The 14,157-nt window shown below is 44.3% G+C and overlaps 1 protein-coding gene across 1 annotated transcript; it reads right to left on the bottom strand.

Moving 5' to 3' along the window:
* Positions 1 to 1,280: 1,280 nt before the first annotated feature.
* On the bottom strand, positions 1,281 to 12,522 carry LOC130023704 (low-density lipoprotein receptor-related protein 8-like). The gene is made up of 7 exons (XM_056114296.1): positions 12,339 to 12,522; positions 11,286 to 11,399; positions 7,953 to 8,072; positions 4,853 to 4,978; positions 3,036 to 3,239; positions 1,760 to 1,925; positions 1,281 to 1,443 (listed from the first exon to the last, which is right to left on the bottom strand). Exons 1-7 carry the CDS (start codon positions 12,520 to 12,522, stop codon positions 1,281 to 1,283), a joined length of 1,077 nt encoding a protein of 358 aa, XP_055970271.1.
* Positions 12,523 to 14,157: the final 1,635 nt, after the last annotated feature.

Here is a 14,157-nt window from a genome sequence, read left to right as displayed (position 1 = left end):
ATTTTTGTGCTTGGGTTTCAATTATACAATGATCAAATACCCATCCCTCCACCAGTGCCCATTTCCCACCACCACGGATCCCAGTATCCCTCCCACCCCCCCGTTGTCTCCTCCCACCCTGCCTCTGTGGCAGGGCATTTCCTTTAGTTCTCTCTCTCTCTCTCTCCTTTTGGGTGTTGTGGTTTGCAAAAGAGGCAATGGGTGGCAATCATATTTGGTCTATAGTCTACTTTCAGCATGCTTCTCCCATCCTGGGAGGATCCTCCCAACACCTTTTATTTGGTGCTCCCTTCTCTATCTGAGCTCCCTTTTCCCCTAGCATGTGTGGCTGGCCTCCAAGTCATGGAGTAAAATTCCTAGTACTAATCTCGGCCATTCTTGGGTGTTAGTCTCCTATTTTGTTACCTTATAAACATCATTTTTGTTTTCGTTTTTGTATATCATCCAGTGGTTCTCAGAGCTTACTCCCGATTCTGTGCTCAGTGGTTACTCCTGGAGGAGCTCAGGATACCATTTGTGTTGCAAAGCAAGCATCAAAGTCTTGAATTATCTCTCTGGCCCCATGACTAAGCATCTTTAGATGTTATTAACTTCATGGGAATGAATTCATCTTGAGATTTATGAAGGTTAGTTCCAAGTCAGTGGGCTGAGCTATTTCTTGTAGAAACTGTGGTCACATGTATGTCATACAAGTTTACATCTAGACATCATGCCAAATCTTCTCTCCAACTGCCTTACAAGGAAGGCAGTCTTTCTTTTTTCAGAGAGGGCAATGAGAGCTCAAAGAGGCACCCTAGCCAACATGGAAGCAATATGCCCAGTAGTATGTCTTCCAAATCTAAGTTTTTAACTATCATTCCATGCTGGTTCTATAGTCTGAAGCTTTCAAAATTGAGATATGATAAATAATATTAAGACCTAGAAGTATTGGGTCAAGGCACTGAAGTACCTATGTAACTGAATGCTTTCAAGATAGTAGCCTGCCATATTATTAAGTTTGGTGTCCTGACTCTAGCAAAGAGTATGGCTGTATTACTAAAAAATTCCAGTTCTGAGTTCAGCATAGCATTTTCACAGAAGTTCCAGTAAATATTCCAATCCATTTTGATTCAATTAGACTCTACCTAAAGATATCATTAAACCTTGCTTTTTTTCCCCAAAAAGGTACCTCACTGACTTAATCTAAGACGTAGTAGAACATTGTACTTACCTTATACTCATACAAAATTCCTGCTAAAATAATTCACCCTTCCCTCTGGACCTTTTTGCAATACCTCTTTTTAGTTACTGATCCAATAGAACCTTCCAGTCATGTGATCAAGTGTCAGTCCTACGGGCTCCTCTATAGTTACAACAGCAAGTACTTTCCTATCAGAGACATCTATCCCTGCGCTTTCAATAGTCCTCACGCCTCTCTCACCTCTTTTAACCCAGAACATGTACCTGAGAAAAGCCAAAGTGTAAAGTGTTAGAGAACCCCCTCGCCAGAAGCATAAATATTATTTTTACAGATATACTCTTATTTCTTTTGTATTCTATAAGAAACAGTTTTCACATGCACACCTAATATCCTTGTGCCACTTAGACTGTTGTAATTTCTGCTATTATACTCAGCACACGTGACAAAGTTTGGCCCCAAAATATTCAATTTAGAGTTCACAATTAAGAATTTGGGAAGCAAGTGAGACATAGGTTGCCAGGTTTGAAGGGGTCTCTTTTTAAAATCTAAGATAACCACAGCTTTTGGATATATACTTACTTCTTTTCAGGAAGCATGAGCTGCTCTGGTATAAGATCCTTTTCCAAGACTTTTACATAGCCTCTGCCAACACTTACGCCAGCACAGATGACCCTGGTGAAGCTGCTAGCCCAGTACAACTGCCCCATGAACCAGTCCAAAGAGATACTGTTCACTACTTTCAGTTCTGGAGACAGAAAAAGCAGTGTTAGGTTCCTGTATTTTTTTTTTTTGCTTTTTGGGGTCACACCCGGCGATGCACAGGGGTTACTCCTGGCTCTGCACTCCTGGCGGTGCTCAGGGGACCATATGGGATGCTGGAAATCGAACCCAGGGCGGCCGCGTGCAAGGCAAACGCCCTACCCGCTGTGCTATCTCTCCAGCCCCAGGTTCCAGTATTCTTCTCCACCCATTTCACTTTTAGAAAGAAGACGTGAGGGAACAGGGAGGTAGTCCATGGTCAGGGACTATTCCTCATACCTGAGCATTAAACCATCTAGCCTACTTGGCCAAGCATTAGCAGAAGTAACTCCCAGGTCCCCTAGAGCACTGATTCCCACCCCTACCTGCCACCACTCAAAGAACCTCAGACAGAACATTCTGCTTCTTTTGGATTTGAGCAAACACAATAAGACAAATTGGATGCAGGGGATTAGAACTAGGAATGTTAGGTGTTTTCAACATTCAGTAGACCATAAAGTTATAGATATTGATGTAGATATAGATAGATAGATATAGATAGACATAGATAGATAGATAGATAGATAGATAGATAGATAGATCGATCTTAGCAAAAATATAACCAAGAAATCTAAGAGAACCTAACCTCAGTTTGAGGGCTGTATTGACTGCATGAGTCTCAGGTGAAAGTTGTTATAAGCTTGACCTTTATAAACTCAACATGTTAATTACTAGGAGAGCATTTCTTTGTGCCTAGAATATTCTTTCGCATGTACTATTCAACCCCAACACTTGAAAAGTGCTACTTCCACATCTTAGAGGGGCTTAAAGGGGTTATCTTTGTTATTCAAGGTCATGTACCTAGTATAGGACTGACACTAACTTTGATCTGAGCCTGTATCCCCAATCTTTCCATTTTGCTTAATCTATTTCAGTCTTAGATTATGTCCTAGAAATCTCTTAAAGAGCCAAGTTATAGTCTTACCTCAAACCAGGACTTTATGTACTTTATGATTCATGACAAATGAGTCACAGGAAATTTCCATATGAATACATATATCTGTTCCACTATGTTTAAACTGTAAGATGCTAACATTCTTGATGCCAAGAAATATACCTGGATAAAAAGGAACAGAATTTGGCTTCCTGAGAACAAACACATTTAAAATGCTATCCACCCAGAAGTACATGCCTCTCTCAAGATCATATGCAACAGAAGTAGGCCTTGATTTTGTAGGTATAAAAATCTCATATATGTCTGTTCTTTTCTCCAGAACACCAAGCCCTTGATTTGATGCAACGAGAATCTTCAGGGTACCATCTGAAATATAAAGTAGAAGAAAAGGAGAAACTTTCATGCTAGTTTTACTTATTTATTTATTTATTTTTAATTTATTTATTGAATCACCGTGAGAGCAGTTACAAAGCTTTCAGGTTTAAGTCTCGGTCATACAATGATCAAACACCCATCCCTTCACCAGTGCATATTTTCCACCACCAAGAAACCCAATATAACTCTATCCCACCTCTCTCCCTACCTATGAGGCAGATGATTTTCACTTATCTCTCTCTGTACTTTGACTACATTCATTATTTCGACAAAAGATGCACCATTATTATTATTTCCAACAATCAGACCTGCTGAAAAGGCATCGTGAAATAATTTGTTTTCTATTGCTGGTTATGAAGAACATATGGTGTCACGTGGCCACTATTGCGGCCATGTAATTTTGGATTTCTGATATTTTACTAATTGAGTCTGGAGGAATTTCTGCCCAAAGCTGTATAGTTCCAAGATTGGTTTGTGTACTTCTAGGTCCATGGTCGTGCCAGAGAGCTGCTTGTGGGAGGTAACTCATGGTCTCAGCAGGGCAGGAAGGATGTGGCGGTTCTGTCCCCCATTCCATGAGGCCGCAATTGCCCTGTCACTGCTGGCTCATACCTGGCTGTCCAATACGCTCTGAGGCAGCCACCGTGCTGTCGGGGGGTTAAAAAAGCGGAAGAGACAGACACTCTTTCCATCCCAGGGGGGGCACAGTGCTGTAACTTAATGCATTGTCCTTTCACATTTCTGCTGAAAGCTGCTGGGTTCTGATTTAGGTCCATGTGCCTCTGGGGCCATGGCCGTGCCAGAGAGCTGCTCGTGGGGGCAACTTGTGGTCTTGGCGGGGTGGGAAGGATGTGTCAGTTCTGCCCCCCATCCCATGAGGCTGCATGCTAGTTTTAATAACTAAAGATTATGTCTTATCTCCAATGCCCCAGATCTACATTATACTCAAAGGCTAAGAAGTAACCAAAGGGCAACTGACTGGCCACTAATAAGTCTTAATGTCTTCCTCTGTATCTCAGAATGTTGAAACTAATCTTTAGAACTTTACTATCTGGTTATATTTCAGATCCAGGTGCCCTTCTCTGCACCTGGGCCAAAGTCATCTCATAACTAATATAATGTGGCCAAATGTCAATAAATGTTCTACTGTTAAAAAATATAGGCCAAGTTAAGATTACATTGTTTAGGGTATTTGGAACACCTCCTTAGATAGACTCAGAATAGCTATGTTATTTAAAATATACTTGATAAACCGAGATTTATAGAGGGCAGAGTAGGAGGTTGAGGAGACACTGAGACAATGTGGAGGGAAGTAGACACTCTGGTAGGCGCCTCATGAGAGGAATGTTGTGTGTATGAATCACTATTATGAACAATATTTTAAATTATGGAGTCTCAAATAAAACTTGAACTATTTTTAATTAAAAATGAAAATATATCTAATGCCCAAGGAATGGTCAAAGAATGTTAGAATAGCAGGTTCTTGATGGAAAGAATAAAGTCATCTCTAATACTAACATTAAAATAATTCGTAGGTACCAATTTTATCTAGAATTAACAAGATAGAGAGGGAGTTAGGCTTTAGACCAGATCCTGAAATGCACCTGTCACTCGGCAGTCAGTGCCATTGTGGAGCTGGTGACCTGGAGCGCAGTCACAAGAGTAGGATCCTGGTGTGTTCTTGCAGAGCTGGCCACAGGGGTTGTGTGCCATGGAGCACTCATCCACATCTCAGAGAGGTAAAGGGGAGAGAAGTCCTAGGAACAATCTATTGAGTATTTTTTTCTGGAGCCATTTGCTAAGTGCTCACTCAAATTTTATAAAGAGGAAATCAAGTGCTGGACAGCACTTGCCCCCACAGAAATCACCAACACACCGACTGATTCCACAGAAACACCCTAGGTTGTTTGGCTGTGCTGAGTTCTGATCTCCTCTATCGCCCTAAGAACCATTTACAGTGTCTCTCTACTGCTTATCCCTTAGACACTAGGCCTGGCCATGGAGAGGTTGTGTATTCCCAAACAAATTAACTCTGTCAATATGCTAGATAGAATATTTTCTCATTAGTTATCAGTTGATCTGCAATTTTTACAAAATAGGAGAATAACAAAGTTTCGCAGGAGATGGAAATATTAGAACTTTGTATATTGCCCGTGAAAAGGTGAAATGGTCAAGTTACTGGAAAACAGTTTAATAATTTTTTTAAGTGAAACTTAGAATATACCCCATAAGTATGCAATTCCACCTCAGTCATATATGCAAGGGAACCAAAAACACAAACTCAAGCAGACACCTGTACTCTCCATGTTCATCCCAGTAGACAAGAACCAAAAGGTGAAACACAAGATGAACAGCACAATGTGACATATACACTTTGGAACGTTATTTGGTAGAAAAAAATTCTGGACCAGAAATTCACCTCAGGGGTTAAGCTGTGTGTCTTGCATTGAACTAACCTGGTTATATTCCCCAGCACCACATGGTCCCCCAAGTGTCACCAGGCACAGCCCTGGAGGCCCATAAGCACTGCTGGGGTGACCTGGGAAATCCCTGGCACCACAGGGCCTGGTTAACACCACATTCCAGCCCCCACAGTTAACAGCTTTCCTAACTACCTGAGAAATCCCAGAAGAGATCCCTAGGTCTCTGAAGCACCACTTGAGAGGCCTACCAATTTGTTTTCTAAGGAAAAAAATTTTACTACGTGGCACAAGTTAGATGTTCCTTAAAGGTGCAGAAAACCCTGGTCTGGGGGATGGCTCCAAGGGCTGGAGCACAATCTTCACATGTATAAGTCCTGGGTTTCATCCTCTGCACTACCTGGTACCCCAAGAATGCCAAAAGTGACCCCTGACTACTTTATCAGGGGTAGGCCCTGAGCATATTTCCCTCTGCCTCCCACAAAATTAGTCACACACAAAATAATAAAGAATATACAATTTCCGGGAGTATGGTGCTGCCAGCAGGTCAATCTGTACCTGTGAGGCAAGTGTTCAGCAGCCTGATGGCGCCTTCAGACTTCCAGATACCCCCAAATTGCTGCTGTGCTTTTGGCCAGACCCCAAAAACTTGGGGCAAAGTTTACCAAGAAAGTAAATGGTCAAAAGTTAGGTATGTGGGAAACACACCCACAAACCACCTCCGGCTCAGCTATATAATTGGAGGCATGGCCTCTCTGGTTCCTGATTGAACTGCTTAATGGCCATGATCCCAGAGACTCAGAAACAAATCTTGAAACCCAGCGGCTTTTGGCAGAAATGCGTCCAGTCCCTGCAGTAGGTTACCGGCACTGGGCCACCAGGTGGGAAAAGGTTCCGTGCCTTGGCCTGTTCCCCCTGGAGGCCTGGTGGCCACCATCCTCCAGAAGCCACGGGACAGTCTGGGCCCACGGTGACAAGACACGTGGGGCCTCAAGGGATGGAGGTGGGGCCGGCCCTTTCCTCCCCACCCCAATGAGACCCCACATCACCGCTCACGAATGGCCTCTATTGCTCCTGATCAAGCTGCTTAATGGCCATAATCTCAAGGACTCAGAAACAAATCTTGAAACCCAGTGGCTTTTGGCAGAAATGCGTCTGGACCCCACAGTAGATTACTGTCGCCAGGCAACCCCGAGGGAAAAGGGTGTTGTTCCTCTGCCTGCTCCTTCTTGGAGGCTCGGTGGCCGCCATGCTCCAGAGGCCACTGGATAGTCAGGTTTGGACCCTCAGTGATGAGACATGAGGGGTCTCACGGAATGGGGTGGAGCCCACCTTTTCCTCCCCATCCCAATGAGACCCCAAGTCGCTGCCCATGAACGTCCTTTCTGGCTTCTTTCAAGCTGCTTAACAGCCATGATCCCAGAAACTCAGGAACAAATCTTGGAACCCAGCAGGTTTTGGCAGAAATCCCTCCAGATTTAAGTGTTAAAATTTCGGAATTTCAAAATTGTACGGCCACTACTGCAGCCATGAGATATCATATGTTATTCATAACCAGCAGTAGAAAACAAATTGTCTACTATTTCCTTTTCAGCAGATCTGAGTGTTGGGGTAAATATCAAATAATAATGGTGGGTCTGGTGTCAAAATATTGAATGTGATCAAAGTAGAGAGACAGTAATGTGGAAATCGTCTGCCCCACAGGTAGAAGGAGGGTGTGGGATGGGGGTATACTGGAGTTGTTGGGGGTGGAGAATGGGCACTGGTGAAAGTACAGGTGTTTCATTTATGACCGAGACTTAGACCTGAAAGCTTTGTAACTGCTTTCATGGTGATTCAATAAATAAAATTATAAAAAATTTAAAAAAAGTAAGGTGGAGTTCATGCCCAATTCATGCCCAATTCAATCAGCTAATCAGTGGCTGAATAAATAGCAGTACTCCTACATAAAACAAAGAATATATGATTTCACTTACATGGAGATCAGAATAGAAAAGTTGATGAGCACAAAATATGTGTTTCCAGGGAGGACAAGGGAGGAACAGATGTTTAGTCGGTTCAGACTTTCTGATAGTGATGATGATGATGATGATGATGATGATGATGATGATAATGATGACGACTAAGCCCTAGGAGTGGCAGCATTGATGGCTGCACACATCTGACTGCAACTGACCCTACTGAACTGTTCATTCATTCAAACTGTCCAACCTAAATCTTTTTGATGTTAGTATGCTTTCCCATAATTAAAACATTTCAAAATATGCATCCTAAAGCTTCTGACCTCCACAGCTCTGAAAATCTGGCTGCAACTGACATCCAGGGGCACATGAATGCTGGATACCCCAGTTAGTGTCCACGCACAGCCTGTCACAGCCTCTGTTGAGCAGAGAGCAGTTTTTACCTTGTAAAGAGAGGACAGTAGTGAAGGCAGGAGAACACAGAAAAATCTCCAGCACTTGTGAACCCAGAGTAACATAGCTCTTCATACTCCCATCAAGAATAAAAACAACTCATTAAGAATAACTTTGGGGGGCTGGTCAGATAGTCCAGCAGGTAGGCACTTGCCCTGCATACTGCAAACCCAGGCTCAATTCCCTGTACCCCATATGATATCCCAAGCTTGCCATGGCTGATCCCTGAGCACAGAGCCAGGAGTAAAGCCTAAACATAAAAAAGAATAATCTTAGTAAGCCATAAAAAAAGAATAACTTTGGGCAGTCTCAACTGTCAGTTTTGTTGGGCATATCTCAGAGTAGTTTTCATTTGCATCACCTATTTTCTTGCTTTCTTTTTTCAACCTCTATGTGTTAGTGAGACCAGGGTGAGTGGGGGGAAGGAGAAGGAACCCCAGAAAGTGATGGAGTGTTATTGACGATTGTGGTGGGGATGGTGCGATGGCATCAGAAGCATAAAACAGCATGATGAATATTCTTGTCAACCATGATGCCTCAAGAAAAGGAAACTGATTACAAGACAAAAATAACCTTTGACCCTGCCATCTTCCCAAGGCACGTGAGACCATGGAGGAATCTGTAGAAGAGAGAATGTCAGGTGCCACAGAGCCAGGGCTTGGCATCACCTTGTAGGTTGACACTCTATACAGTTTCAAGGCTTGCTGTTGACTTGTGGAGTAGCTAAGAAAACATTATCTCTATTTTCTTCCAAGTTTTGCCTGCTTGGACCTTTTACTCAGGAAGTGATATGATTTACTAATTCCAATGATGGAAACTGTGTTTTGACCCATTGCTGATGGGTGTTTTTTTCTTTTTTGGGTCACACCCAGAGATGACAAGCGTTATCCCTGTCTCTGCACTCAGGAATTACTCCTGGCGGTGCTTGAGGGACTCTATGGGATGCTGGGGACTGAATCCAGATCAGTTGCATGAAAGTCAAGGCCCTGCCCACTATATCAAGGCTCCCAGGAAACATATTTTTAAAAAATATCTTCTAGGGCCCAGAAGATAGTATATTAGTTAGGATTCAGTCCTAGCAGCCAACCTGGGTGCTATTCCTGCCACCACCTGGTCCCCCTGAGCATTGCTGGGTGCAGTACTGGAGGCCTCTGAGCTCTCGCGGGTCTGGCTCTGGAAGTGCACAGCACTGCTGGGGTGTTCCAAGTATCCCCCACATGGAAAGCCCCAAACACCATCATGCCTTGGAGCCCCTGCACCAAATTACAGCCTGATTCCTTGAGAATCACCTTTGGGGCCCATGAACTTTCTGAGTACCAGGCAGGAACCATCCAAAATAAAATAATAATGAAAAAATCATCTCCAGGATAGATGCCCAACTTGAAGCAAGAGTGACGTTAACAGTGAGATCCACAGTGAAGCTACTTGTTCAGTAGCTCCCCAAATCCCACTGCACCAGAAAACAGTCTTGCTCTGTTGATTCCTCGAAGAACTCATCATTCTGTCTCCAGAAAACAATTGACTTCTCTTTGGCAAAGTTTGTATTGTGTATCCCAGTATTTTAAGAACGATACACTTTGAGGTCTTCAGCTAGTTTGCTACCCCACTGCTACAATTTGAGAACCACTATGGGAAGTTTGACAGTTCAGGTAACATTGGCTCACTCTCAAGGACCTGGAACAGTCAGTCTGAAGGAAACGGACAGATACAGAATCATCTCTCACAAAATCGGGATGCCAAGATACACAACAAAGTAGCCACAAGGAGTCAATGGCAAGAGAATGGGAAGAGTTGGCCCACAGAGTTGAGTTTGTGAGGGGTGCGTGTGCGGGGGGAGCGTGGTGTTGGGAACTTTGGGGGAGGGAGACTCTACTGATGGTGTGGTGTTGGGATGACACACACAAGAAACTATTATTAAAGTTTTGTAAACCAATCAATAAATATTAAAAGCATTTTGCTAAAAAACATTTTTTAAAGCTATACAAATGATGGCTGGAGCGATAGCACAGTGGGTAGGGCGTCTGCCTTGCACGCAGCCAACATGGCCGACCCGAGTTCGATTCCTCCGCCCCTCTCGGAGAGTCCGGCAAGCTACCGAGAGTATTCGATATGCCAGACACAGTAACAACAAAGTCTCCAATGGAGACGTTACTGGGCCCGCTCGAGCAAATCGATGATCAACGGGAGGGCCTTTACTTTACTTTACTTTACTTATACAAATGATAGAGCTAAATATCCAAACCAGAGAGTAACACCACTGAAATCATCAGACCCAAACTTTAACAACCAAACTTTTGAAAGTGCCAAACTTTAAAAGTTGGAGGGATAGTTCAGGATGGGAAATGTGTGCCGAAAGTAGATAAAGGACCAAATGTATCTCTCAGTCTTTATATTGCAATCTAAAATGCTCAAAAGTAGAGAGAGAGTATGGGGGAGATTGTCTGCCATAGAGGGGGGGGGAGGGTTAGGACGGGGGAGGTTACTGAGGACCCTGATGGTGGAAAATGTGCACTAGTGGAGGGGTGGGTCATTGTATGACTGAAACTCAGACATGAAGGATTTGTAACTGTGTCTCACATTGATTCAATAAATTAAAAAAATTAAAAATTAAAGGGCTGGAGCGATAGCACAGCGGGTAGGGCGTTTGCCTTACAAGCGGCCAACATGGCCGACCCGAGTTCGATTCCTCCGCCCCTCTCGGAGAGCCCGGCAAGCTACCGAGAGTATTGGATATGCCAGACACAGTAACAACAAAGTCTCCAATGGAGACGTCACTGGGCCCGCTCGAGCAAATCGACGATCAACGGGAGGGCCTTTACCTTACCTTACCTTAAAAATTAAAAAAACTTAAAATTAAGGAGCCGGTCAAGAGGGCAGTATGGCAGAGTGGTGGGGCATGGAAGGGAACCTTGGAACACTGGTGGAGCTGATACTGGTAGTAGTGCTTGAACTTTGTAGTCTAAAACCAACTTTGAATAACTTTTAAATTACTGTGTTTTTTTAAAAATACAAACAAACAAATAAAAACAATGTACCAAAATCAATAATTAAGGGATTGATCACTGAAGGACTGTTGCTTATGGAGAGTGTGCCTCCATACATTCTCTGCAAAGTTTGACCCTGTACTCACTATACAAATAACCACTGAGCTGGTCAGCCACATCTTCTCCCTCCCACACGTAACCAAGTAACTCAATACTTACCACACGTCTTGGGTTCATCAGTACCATCAGTACAGTCAGCTTCCCTGTCACATATCCTGGATTCTGGGAGGCATTTCCTTTCATCGCATCTGAACATGTCCTCTGGACAAAAAGCTGGACAGGAGCAAAGCATTCTTTTTCATTATCACTGTGAGTGTGTGTGTGTGTGTGTGTGTGTGTGTGTGTGTGTGTATTGTTTGTAGAGGTGGGTAGGGGGGAGCAGGAGAGAAGTGATCGACAACTCTTACCATGGGCAAGATGACAATATTTCTATTACTCAAGGGAACTCTAAAACAGAAAATTATTTTTTTTCTTTTTTCCTTCTTAGGCCACTCCTGGAAGTGCTCTGGGGCTATTTCTGCCTCTGAGCTAAGAGTGGCCCCTGGTACTGCTCAGGAGACCATAAGCAGGCCAGGATATCAAACCTGGGTTGGCCACATGCAAGGCAAGTACCTTACCCCCTGTACTATCCCTGCAGCTCTGCAAGTTATCTTTTATAGTAAAATTTTCAAGAAATTGAGAGTTAAAACCTCATCCCAAAGACATTCGGACACATGGGAGTAGATTGAACTCGTATTCAAAAAGAATCAAGCTAGTATTTGAGAGTTCTGATTGGAGTAGTTTTAAAGTCAGTCAATACTAGTCTTAAGGGAAATATTTACTTAAGAAATTATTGCATAAGAAGCTGGAGGCTCCCTCTACTGTTGTCATGGTCAGAAAACAGATATAGGACTTGTGAGTTCTTTGGAGATTTCTCCCCCCCCACTTCTCTGAGAAAGTTTCCTTCTGAGTTCAGTACACTGTTAGGAGCCATCATCATATCTGTGAGTACCCACAGAATCAGGAATTCTGTGCACTGGCCACATGGAGCAGGGAAATGCCAGCCATCATCCAAGTGTGCCTAGCAGAGTGATTATTCTTGCAAAGACAGTACTCTGTTTCCACGATGAGCTAAATTTAGGATATTCCTGGGAAGCATCCTGTTTTCAGTTATAGGACAGCAGACTTAGTCACAGAATAGATACTACTTGCAAAATGCAGCCCCCACGGTACAGCCTTCCCTCTCAAGAGGGCTGGTGATGGGCACCAGACTAACTACACATTTCCTCAATGGAGAAGTCACCACGGTCATCCCTGCCATCACACTTCCAGCCGTGGGCAATGCACGCCTTGTTCTTACACTGCCATTGTCCTGCTGGGTAATAGCTTTGGGGGCAGAGGGCTTCCCCAGGCCCATATTCACAAGCCTCATGCATGTCACAGAGCTCCTGGGCCTCACAACACTAAACTGTGTGACCGTGTCCTGGACACTTGATTTTGAATTCAGGACAAGCTATAGACAGTTCTGAAAGGCAGGAGATGGATCGCTAAGGTAGAAACTAGACTTGTTTATGTAGGTGTTAGGATTTTGCTCATGGATTCAGGTCTGTAGCAAGCCCAAAGTTTAAAGAAGGGCTAGCCACTGAGGATACCACACTTTGCATACCTTAAAGAAGTTCTCAGTGGTGACTCCTGGAAGACTGGTGGACTACATGTAGTACCAGGGAAATAACCTGGGTTGCTGCACGCAAGGCAAGCACTTTACCCCTCTAACATTTCTCTGGCCTCCAAAGAACATTTTTTAAATCAATCACGATCACGATCATCCTGTTGTTTGTCGATTGTTTCGAGCAGGCACCAGTAATGTCTCCTTCTTCCTAGCCCTGAGATTTTAAAAGAGCCATTTCAATGCTCTTTCAGGGTTAGGAGAATGAGACCCATCATTGTTACTGGTATTTGGCATATTGAGTATGACAAGGGAAGTTTGCCAGACTCTGCCGTGCGGGCAGGATACTTTTGGTAGCCTGACAGGTTCTCCAAAGGAAAAATAAGATAATAAGATGTCTTATTATTTCCTTCCGGGAGCTGGGTTTTATAGTCTCTGCATCTTGGCTGTTGATGGGACCAACCTGGCGCTGGCGGCAGCTGGTAGGTGTGACGCCTACCTACTGGAAGATGGGGGCTCTGGGTGGAGAAGGCCCAGTCCCAATCCGAGTAGGCTTGGAGACCTCAGCCCCGGGACCCACATGCCTGGGTTCCTCTGCCAGTTCTTTCATGCATGAGGCCCATCCAGACGTGTGGAAAGTGGTCCCAGCATGGCCGTGGCTGGCTCCGGAGGTCCTCAGCTTCTGGGGCTCTGCTCGGGGCGGGGGTGGAGAGAGAAACTCAACCCTCCGCCCTTCAAGGGGCCCCGGTGAGGACAACCAGGCGCGGGGGCAGGAGACTCTGTGCTGTTTTTCTCTGGGAGCTGGGTTTTATAGTCTCTGCGTCTTGGCCGTTGATGGGGCCAAAATGGTGCTGGCAGCAGCTGGTGGGTGTGATGCCTACCTACTGGAAGATAGGGGGGTCTGGGTGGAAAAGGCCCAGTCCCAAACTGAGTTGGTTTGGAGACCTCAGCCCCGGGACCCGCATGCCTGGGTTCCTCTACCAGTTCTTTCATGTATGAGGCCCATCCAGATGTGTGGAAAGTGGTCCCAGCATGGCTGTGGCTGGCTCCGGAGGTCCTCAGCTGCTGGGGCTCTTTATTTATTATAAAGCTAATAAATTTATTTCGAGTAAAGTAAAGTAAAGTAAGTAAAGTAAAGGCCCTCCCGTTGATCGTCGATTTGCTCGAGCGGGCCCAGTAACGTCTCCATTGGAGACTTTGTTGTTACTGTGTCTGGCATATCGAATACTCTCGGTAGCTTGCCGGGCTCTCCGAGAGGGGCGGAGGAATCGAACTTGGGTCGGCCGAGTAATTTTCTTAATTTAATTTTCTTAATTTTCTTAAATTGGCCACATCATATTCAATCAATAGTTTTGCCTGACTGATGTCGCTTTTGTCCCCAAATTC

Source organism: Sorex fumeus, unplaced genomic scaffold, assembly GCF_029834395.1.
Source record: "Sorex fumeus unplaced genomic scaffold, SorFum_2.1 ptg000024l, whole genome shotgun sequence".
In the NCBI taxonomy this organism is placed as follows: domain Eukaryota; kingdom Metazoa; phylum Chordata; class Mammalia; order Eulipotyphla; family Soricidae; genus Sorex; species Sorex fumeus.
This window is presented reverse-complemented; position numbering and strand designations above follow the sequence as displayed.

Bases quoted from the DNA above. Each gene is read 5' to 3' on its own strand.
- LOC130023704 (XM_056114296.1), bottom strand. From the start codon at position 12,522: ATGGGCCTGGGGAAGCCCTCTGCCCCCAAAGCTATTACCCAGCAGGAC. The intron at 11,400-12,338 runs GTACCGTGGGGG...GCTCCTGTCCAG, and splicing joins CCCTCTTGAGAGGGAAGGCT to CTTTTTGTCCAGAGGACATG. The intron at 4,979-7,952 runs GTCAGAAGCTTT...TACCTCTCTGAG, and splicing joins AGATTTTCAGAGCTGTGGAG to ATGTGGATGAGTGCTCCATG.